The sequence below is a fragment of the Garra rufa genome, chromosome 14 (assembly GCF_049309525.1).
Source record: "Garra rufa chromosome 14, GarRuf1.0, whole genome shotgun sequence".
NCBI lineage: Eukaryota > Metazoa > Chordata > Actinopteri > Cypriniformes > Cyprinidae > Garra > Garra rufa.
Window position 1 is genome coordinate 41,118,419 of NC_133374.1, and position 10,483 is coordinate 41,128,901.

General features: G+C 35.9%; 2 protein-coding genes across 2 annotated transcripts; both read right to left on the reverse strand.

Moving 5' to 3' along the window:
- Window positions 1-725: 725 nt before the first annotated feature.
- Window positions 726-2,822, reverse strand: LOC141284442 (P2Y purinoceptor 14-like). The gene is made up of 2 exons (XM_073817416.1): window positions 2,593-2,822; window positions 726-1,332 (listed from the first exon to the last, which is right to left on the reverse strand). The coding sequence occupies exons 1-2, from the start codon at window positions 2,820-2,822 to the stop codon at window positions 726-728; spliced, it is 837 nt and encodes a 278-aa protein (XP_073673517.1).
- Window positions 2,823-3,982: 1,160 nt separating this feature from the next.
- Window positions 3,983-6,028, reverse strand: LOC141284443 (P2Y purinoceptor 14-like). Its single transcript, XM_073817417.1, has 2 exons — window positions 5,799-6,028; window positions 3,983-4,583 (listed from the first exon to the last, which is right to left on the reverse strand). Exons 1-2 carry the CDS (start codon window positions 6,026-6,028, stop codon window positions 3,983-3,985), a joined length of 831 nt encoding a protein of 276 aa, XP_073673518.1.
- Between the last annotated feature and the right edge of the window lie 4,455 nt (window positions 6,029-10,483).

Genomic DNA, 10,483 nt, shown 5'->3' on the forward strand with positions numbered 1-10,483 from the left:
AGTCCACTATTAGGGGGCAGCCCAAGATTTTTATTTATTTTTTGCCACTCAGGTATGTTCCATGAAATAGTTTTGATAAAGGGAGACAAAGTACATTTCTAGTTTCAACATTATTTGTTATTCAGAAATTCCTCTTAAAAAGATAAGTGCCAAGCTGTATCTAAAGTGGTTGTTTTTTGACCACTGATAATGAAACAATTTAACAATTAATGGGGCCACACCGAAATCCCAATTTAAAAAAAAAAAAAAAGAAAAAAAGAAAAAGCTTCTCAAGAAACAACCTCCAAAAGGATATTAAGATATCTTTATTAGTGCTTCTTCAGTTACAGGCATGCAGTTTTGGGAGAAAAAAAAAAAAAAAAAAGTGCACAAACACTCACAAAGTACTTTTTTGCATGCAATGCATCAAGCATTTCTAAAGTAAACAGATTTTACTAACAGACCTAACCAATTTCTGTGTAGAAATAAAATAATCCCCCCTGTAATTTGTCTTCACATCTCAAAGGGAACACTGTCATTTTGATCTCTACAAAATAGTGGATTACTCATATAAATATTCATGGATGACATTTAATATTAAATAGCTTTCATTATTATGCTTTTGTTTCTTCAGAAAAAAATAAATCTGAAACTTGGTTGAAATGATAAGAATTGTCTTTTGGCAATTACAAAACAATAAAGAAGCACATCGCAATAGCACAATAATGCAAAAAAACATCGAGTCCTCATTCACGGACAGGTTGGCGACTCCTTGTAGTTAAGTTAAACTGTGCTCTGAAGGTCTTGCAAAAGAAAAAGTACATAAGTGGATCCAAGGAGGCATTTAGTGCTGCAAGGACAATGGTGAGCTCTGTCAGGATGTAGAATGGCTGCGCTTCTGTACAGTCACGTAGCAGGGGTTTGATGAATACGTAAGGTAGTTTCACAAGGTGATAGGGAACAAAGCAGATGCAGAAAATGACCACTAGCACTAGCATGTTGTGCTTAGACCTTTCGAATGTTTGGCTTCTGAAACTGACCTGTGAAGAGAACTGAACTTGTCTGAGCTTCTGATGAGTCTTCCAGTATAGCACAATCAGCGATACCAAGACAAAAACAAAGCCCACAAACGTCACACAGTGGAGGACTTTGTAGGTCACACTGAGCTGGGAACTGTGCCGGGATTCACATGTAAACGCATCAGGCATTTGACCCCAGAAGTTCTGGAGAAAGAGTATCAAGTAGATGGAAGCCATGGCTAAGAAGCACAGCCAAGTTGCTGCAGAAATGTAGTGGGCAGTATGAACCGTCTGCAGAGCTTGAGTCTCCACTGGCCAGACAATCATTAAGTACCTGGAAAAAAAGTATTTATATGTTATCATGTACACAAACTGTATAATTTTTTTAGATATTATTAAAGGGACAGTCCCCCTGTTTGAACCTGGGGAGAACTTGGATCAGTCACAATGCTTTCATGGAACACACCCTTTTTTGTTTGAGTCTACAGTTTTTCAACTAGAGGAAATAAGGTACCATATACAGACATTTTCAGATTTGCTGATGCTCAAAACAAGTACTTTACAGGACTACAAAACCATAGGGTGCCATTTGGGACATCAATTTAAAATCTGCAATCTTGCTTACTTAGTGGGGAAACTCAGTTCTGCTGCCAGGTTATTTTAAAGGGGTCATCGGATGCCCAATTTCCAGAAGTTGATATTATTCTTTAGGCTTTTAATGAGAAGTCATTACCAGCATACTTTGGTTAAAATTTCTCAATGGTAGTATAAAAAACACTCTTTTTACCTGGTCAAAATCAGCCCTTTTTAGAGCAAGCTATTCTGTTGCATGGCCCTTTAAATGCTAATGAGCTCTGCTTGCCCCAGCCCTCTCTGCAGTGGAATAATGAGCCGTAATGTTCACATTAGCCACATTTAGCCGCAAAACTTGCTAACTAGCACATTACTAAGAAAGGCCATTTTCAAAGACGCATAAAAAAACTTTATACTCACTTCTGCTGTGGGGGAAGCTGCATCATGAACGATTTGCAAAAACATAGACGCATATGTAGATTAACGCTTTCCTTTCAAAAACAAAAGTAACGTTAATCCTCTGCATCTTCAGCAGCTCAGATGCCAGGAGTAAATGACAACTGCTATATTCATTATTACATCCAACAACAGAACACCTCAATTGGAGACATTCTTGTCTTCCCCTGCACCTGAGTCGACACAATGGTGATCGGAGTCTGTTTCAGCTTGGTGAGGGCGGGTCTAAAGTAAGGCGCTCATGTCAATCAACTATCGTGGGATCGGCTCAAGAAGCTGAGAATGACCTGATTTTAAAAAGGGGATATTACTTTTAAAGATTAAAAAATACCACAGATTATTTTTTATCATTGTAGGGTGGTTGTGTATACACAAACTGCCAACACACATTAATGTTCAAACAACATGTAAAAGTTAGTTTTGCATCCGATGACCCCTTTTAACCAATTAGCTAATAATTTTTTTCGATTATACTAATAACTCTTTTGCAGCAGTAACATTACATGTATACATTTGTACATTTTTGTCCTGAGAAATTAAGTAATCACAAGCATTAGTTGTATACCTGTTTGCGGCAATAAAGTCCATGAAGAAAATGCTTGCATACATGTTTATATAGAATGCTGTTGCTCCAAAGCTGCAGTGAATATTGCTCATTATCTCTGACTTGTTGGCATAGGCAGCAATGCGCAAAGGTAAACAAAGGCAAAGGAAGAAATCGGCTGCAACCAAGTTTTTCATGAAGACTGTGACGCTGGACTGAACCTGCTGATCGGTGCAGAAATACACCCGCATCGTAATGCAGTTCAGCACCAGACTGACAAGAAACAGTAGTGAATATGCAAATATGAAAACCTCATTGGCAGGGAGTTCACAAAAAGCTTGTGTCATGTTACTAGTGTTTGGTTTAATGGTGAAAATGGTGAAAGTTGTGAAGTTGGTTGCAGGTACTGAAGATTCCATCTATATAAGAAAAAAAGGTTTATTTATTTGAACACTGCTCCCATTGTGTTATACTTTCAAAGTCAGATTGAATATATACCCCCCCCACACATTTTTTAAGACAATTATTACTGCACTAATTTATAAACAAGGAATGCATAATATACAATCAAGCACTAAATCATTCTTTATACATGAGATGTAATTGATGTTTAAAAATGTACAGATCTTTATGACAAGACCTTATTTTTAATCTATATTAGGTCTGCACAATATTTTTCAAAATAAAATCAATTTTGCAATATGGCTTAATACAATCATTAAATCGCAGCTTGCTTAATTTACAGTAAATCAACCACATATACTACATATTATACATTTAACCAGTTTTAAAATTCAAAAGCATGTCAGCGCAGAGTTCTGCATTTATTTATTTATTTATTCTTACTAAGTTTTCCAAGGATAATATTACAGGCTATAGCAGTGAAGACAAGTGTGAGGAAAAACTGCTTAAGATCACCTCACCAGAGCAACACTCGGGCATTATAAACGATGAAAGTTTTAGATAGACCCATGTGTTATGTTCTCCCCTATCTAGCTAAGATCTCTTTAGACATAACATAAGGGAACAAAGTAATGCAGAAAATACACAATCTTTAAATGGAAGCAATAATAAACTTGAGAAAAGGCATTGCCAAAACAGCAAACAAATGCAAAACCACATGTTTTAATAAACTAAATAAACTGTGCATAAAAGGAACATGTGAACAAAATACAAAAGACTAAAACTAACCCCCCCCCCCCCCCTCCAAAAAGAAAGAAAGAAAAAGAAATACAAATAAAATGGCACCTAGGGTAACCATATGTGCCATTTTCCAGGGACACGTTCTGGTCAGGATTTCCACATTGCCTAAAATAACCAGATTTTGGCTGTTTGTGCTGCGTAGAATGATCACACTGTGAGAGCAAAACAAACAAACAAACAACAACAACAACAACAAAACATCTAATCCTTATTCACAGACAGGTTGGCGACCTCTAAAATTAAACCGGGCTCTGAAGGTCTTGCAAAAAAAAAAGTAAATAAGTGGATCCAAGGAGGCATTTAGTGCTGCAAGGACAATGGTGAGCTCCTTCAAGATGTAGAATGGCTGGACTGATGTACAATCATTCAGCAGGGGTTTGATGAATATGTAAGGCAGTCTCACCAGGTGATAGGGAACAAAACACATGCAGAAAATGACCACTAGCACTAGCATCTTGTGCTTAGACCTTTTGAATGTTTGGCTTTCGGAACTGACCTGTGAAGACAATTGAACTTCTCTGAGCCTTTGATGAGTCTTCCAGTATAGCACAATCAGCGATACCAAGACAAAAACAAAGCCCACAAACGTCACACAGTGGAGGACTTTGTAGGTCACACTGAGCTGGGAACTGTGCCGGGATTCACATGTAAACGCATCAGGCATTTGACCCCAGAAGTTCTGGAGAAAGAGTATCAAGTAGATGGAAGCCATGGCTAAGAAGCACAGCCAAGTTGCTGCAGAAATGTAGTGGGCAGTATGAACCGTCTGCAGAGCTTGAGTCTCCACTGGCCGGACAATCATTAAGTACCTGGAAAAAAAGTATTTGTATGTAATCATGTACACAAACTGTATATATATATTTTTTTTAGATATTATTAAAGGGAGTCCCCCTGTTTGAACCTGGGGAGAACTTGGATCAGTCTTTTTGGTTTGAGTCTACAGTTTTTCAACTAGAGGAAATAAGGTACCATATAAAGACATTTTCAGATTTGCTGATGCTCAAAACAAGTACTTTACAGGACTACAAAACCATAGGGTGCCATTTGGGACATCAATTTAAAATCTGCAATCTTGCTTACTTAGTGGGGAAACTCAGTTCTGCTGCCAGGTTATTTTAAAGGGGTCATCGGATGCCCAATTTACACAAATTGATATTATTCTTTAGGGTTTTAATGAGAAGTCATTACCAGCATACTTTGGTTAAAATTTCTCAATGGTAGTATAAAAAACACTCTTTTTACCTGGTCAAAATCAGCCCTTTTTAGAGCAAGATATTCTGTTGCATGGCCCTTTAAATGCTAATGAGCTCTGCTTGCCCCAGCCCTCTCTGCAGTGGAATAATGAGCCGTAATGTTTACTTTAGCCACATTTAGCCGCAAAACTTGCGGACATTTTCAAAGATGCATAAAAAACCTTAAACTCACTTCTGCTGTGGGGGAAGCTGCTTCATGAACGATTTGCAAGAACATAGACGCATATGTAGATTAACGCTTTCCTTTCAAAAACAAAAGTAACGTTAATCCTCTGCATCTTCAGCAGCTCAGATGCCAGGAGTAAATGACAACTGCTATATTCATTATTACATCCAACAACAGAACACCTCAATTGGAGACATTCTTGTCTTCCCCTGCACCTGAGTCGACACAATGGTGATCGGAGTCTGTTTCAGCTTGGTGAGGGCGGGTCTAAAGTAAGGCGCTCATGTCAATCAACTATCGTGGGATCGGCTCAAGAAGCTGAGAATGACCTGATTTTAAAAAGGGGATATTACTTTTAAAGATTAAAAAATACCACGGATTATTTTTTATCATTGTAGGGTGGTTGTGTACACAAACTGCCAACACACATTAATGTTCAAACAACATGTAAAAGTTAGTTTTGCATCCGATGACCCCTTTTAACCAATTAGCTAATATTTTTTTTCGATTATACTAATAACTCTTTTGCAGCAGTAACATTACATGTATACATTTGTACATTTTTGTCCTGAGAAATTAAGTAATCACAAGCATTAGTTGTATACCTGTTTGCGGCAATAAAGTCCATGAAGAAAATGCTTGCATACATGTTTATATAGAATGCTGTTGCTCCAAAGCTGCAGTGAATATTGCTCATTATCTCTGACTTGTTGGCATAGGCAGCAATGCGCAAAGGTAAACAAAGGCAAAGGAAGAAATCGGCTGCAACCAAGTTTTTCATGAAGACTGTGACGCTGGACTGAACATGCTGATTGGTGCAGAAATACACCCGCATCGTAATGCAGTTCAGCACCAGACTGACAAGAAACAGTAGTGAATATGCAAATATGAAAACCTCATTGGCAGGGAGTTCACAAAAAGCTTGTGTCATGTTACTAGTGTTTGGTTTAATGGTGAAAATGGTGAAAGTTGTGAAGTTGGTTGCAGGTACTGAAGATTCCATCTATATAAGAAAAAAAGGTTTATTTATTTGAACACTGCTCCCATTGTGTTATACTTTCAAAGTCAGATTGAATATATATTCAATTTTTTTAAGACAATTATTACTGCACTAATTTATAAACAAGGAATGCATAATATACAATCAAGCACTAAATCATTCTTTATACATGAGATGTAATTGATGTTTAAAAATGTACAGATCTTTATGACAAGACCTTATTTTTAATCTATATTAGGTCTGCACAATATTTTTCAAAATAAAATCAATTTTGCAATATGGCTTAATACAATCATTAAATCGCAGCTTGCTTAATTTACAGTAAATCAAACTGTTCGGAGATGCTGATATCATGGCTGCATGCATGTAAATAGACAGTGCAAACTTCACTCTCAAAACTGCAGCGGATATCTCTATTTCTATGCAAATTGAAAAAAACAAAAGTCCAAAAATGACGAAACTAAGATGTACATTTTAGTATTTTTCTCTTGTCTTACAATATATTTGAAGATGTTTGTTGTTATAGTTGTTGTTTTGAAGTACGAAATAGTCACTGAGAGAGGTTTGATGATATTTTTGTAAAAAGCAAACCTAAGTATGAATAATCCAGTAAAGATATATATAGCAGAGAAACAGTTTATTTCCCCAGTATCATCCAGCCCTAATTACATATCATTATTATATCAGTATACAGTTCCCTCAATTATTTAAATAATTGTAAATATTAATTAGCTACATAAATGAGCATTTGCATCAATTAACTTACTTCATATCCACTTGTAAGCCTTCAATCTAGCAGTTTGTCCAGGTTTCAGTGTGCTCACACAAATGAAAGTAAAAAAAATAAATAAAAGCAAATGCATCTTGATGCGTGATGAGCTACAGACAAACATATATTTATTTGAATATTTGCTGGTTTGATTTGCATAACAGATGCAAAATATACTTTAGCTCAGTTATGCAATACAAAACATGCACAAAGCTTATACTCTCCTCTGCAAAACCACATACACTACATATTATACATTTAACCAGTTTTAAAATTCAAAAGCATGTCAGCGCAGAGTTCTGCATTTATTTATTTATTTATTTATTCTTAATAAGTACTCAAAAAGAAGAAACATATTGTACATTCATAATATTTTAGTCTAATTATACATTGTAGAGTATATTGAGAAAGTAGGCTATTTTTCCAAGTTTACATGACGTTACATACCAGGTTATGAAGCATGAAACAAAAAGTAAGGAGACTCACTGAGCTAAAGAAGCTACCAATACGTAATAAAAACACTGGCCTGGTTTACAGCCAGGGCTTAGACTAAGCCAGGATTAGGCTGTAGTTCAATTAGGAAATTTAAATTATTTTTATACATGTTCCTTAGAAAACAACATTACTGGTGTGCATCTTGAGACAAAACAAAGGCATTGATCAGTCAGTGCAAGTTTCAGTTGAAACAGGTCTGACTTACATTTTAGTCTGGGACTAGGCTCAAGCCTTGTCTTTGAAACTCAAATCCTCAAAGGGGCATACAATAGTTATGTAGCCTGCATTAGCATCTTCCTGTACTTTAACTTCAGATATCACAATTGTGTCACATGTCACTGCCATCTATTGACACAGATCAGTATGACAATCTCTGAGTTTGATGTACATTACACTAATTAGTGAGTTTTAGAGACTGGGCATGACTACCCATGATTCTCTCCGTCATCCGAATTTTTATTTATTTTTTGCTGTGTAGGTTTACTTTGTTTTTTAAATTATTTTTTGCATCTTCATTACTACAGATATTGATTCCACCCTTGTCTCTGCTGGAAAAGCTTGATAATATGTTACCCTGGACCACAAAACCAGTCTTAAGTCGCTGGGGTATATTTGTAGCAATAGTCAAAAATACATGGTATGGGTCAAAATTATTGATTTTTCTTTTATGCCAAAAATCATTAGGAAATTAAATAAAGATCATGTTCCATGAAGATTTTTTTTGTAAAATTCCTACTATAAATATATCAAAATGTAATTTTTGATTAGTAATATGCATTGTTAAGAACTTAATTTGGGGAACTTTAAAGGTGATTTTGTCAGCATTTTGATTTTTTTGCACCCTCAGAATCCAGATTTTTAAATAGTTGTATCTCGGCCAAATATTGTCCTATACATACATCAATAGAAAGCTTATTTATTGAGCTTTCATATGATGTATATGTAGCGTCTGCCTATTATCAGTGATAACAGTGAGGCCATATGCCTTAGAGACCCTTTTAGCCTTTTGACATTTGCATATAAATTAAAGAGATAGCTTGTCCCTCTACATTTATATGGGTGTTAAATAGCCCATGGTTCCCTCCTCACTACCACCAACTCTTGTCTCCCCATTGGACTTCAAAGGGATTCCAACGAGGAGACCATCACCCACTCAGCCAGGCATGAGGCGTCTGGCCACAGACAACCTTACAATACACAAACACACATACACAAAGACTTTTTCCTTATTTAGCCTATAATCAATCGGTCACAGATGTATCTGGTATATGCATGTGTTGTTTGTACGTTTCCCTATCATATTTGCCTAGTTACCTAGTTATCTGTATTAGTTAACCCTGTGAATACTTATATTCCTGTGTATTAATGTATCTTTGGTTTAATATCTTCTAGACTGTTCGTTCTTGGTACCAAAATGATCTGCTCTTTCATTTTCTAAACAATTGTGTATGCTATGTGATTAGAAGATGCATCATATTGTTTACACTGTATTTTGGGCAAAACTGAAACAATTTCACAGACCAGCCATAAACATGCAAATGGGCCATAAAGTGAAGACAAAGAAAGTTGTCCCGCTCAAAAATCCAAGCTTTTGATTGGCCAGTCCACCCAAACGTGGGTGTGACAGGGAGACTTTGAAAATATCTCTTCAAGCAGAACTGTCTCTCTCTTCAGCAGTTCTTCTCCTCAGCTTTTCTTCAACCTTCTGGACCTTCTCCAAGACTCATCACTGAGTCTAACTTTTGGTAGTTTTATCTTCAAATAACTTTGTAGACTCGTTGTGGACTTCTCTATCTTCAGAAGAACTACAGAAACTTCCAGCTCTCTCCTAAAGGAATTCATCAAGAACCTCCATTGTTTACCGCATCAAGACTCTTGTTCAGCAACAAAGCCAATGCAAGTATCTATTTACCGCTATTTTAGATGCGTTTAAGTTGAGCCCCTTTTTAAGGTGAATTGATTCTTGGTTATTTGATACTAAATACTACCATTCTTCTTCTTCTCTCTCTCTCCTCATTTAATTCCTTTCTTTGTGCATATATGTGTTTTTATTAGTAGTTGTACGTTCACCGTAGATTCATTTATTAAATACCCTATATTTCACAATTTATTGTCTCTGAGTGCTGCTCATAATCCGAGGTCCCTGAATGTCTGATTTTGCTACATGCTATATGTGGATCTCACTGAATTATTGCTAGTACTGACTAAAGTAGGAAAGTTACTCTTTCTTGGCCAGAAACGTAATTCTTCCTAGAATTGATAAATGATTATACTATCTATTCGGCGGACGAACAGATCAAATAATTGTAATATTAATTCTGCTACGGTTAATTCTGAGATCTGATCTAAATATTCATAATTAATTATAACCAGTTATAATTAATCATAAATATTTTCGCTTTTGAGCTATAAATCGCTACATATACATCTCAGTTTTGTAAAATTTAACCTTATGACTGGTTTTGTGGTCCAGGGTCACATATGTGTCTATTTCTAATTTGCATTTTTTGGAGTACCAAACAGAACTATGCTAACTAGCATATGTACAGCCGATGAGCTTGATGGGGATCCTTTCCAGTTTTTCATGAGCAGCACGTCACATAATTTTAACATGGCAAAATACAACACCTTTTTCTCATTCTACACCATTCAGAAGACTTTACAAAAACACTATTTCTTATATGTAAAGTGTTGTAAATTATCATCAAACTACTAAATTTCCCTTTAAATTAAGAAAATAAATAAATAAACTTTCCCATTGATTTAGTGAGAAATATGACCAGAATAACTTCTTCATGAGGTCTGAGAAAATCACATAAAACTGATTTAAAGTGTCTGACTCATAAGATAAAAAAATATGGCCTTAGACCTGTCAATAATAAAAAATTAATAATGTATAACATAAAGAAGTTGTAACTGGCATGGTTGTCTATAAATTAACATCCTTCACCCTCAACTCCGGACAGTTGTAACTCCGGATCTGAGAGCAGTAGAGACTCTAGTGACATTCCAACAGGATGTTTAAA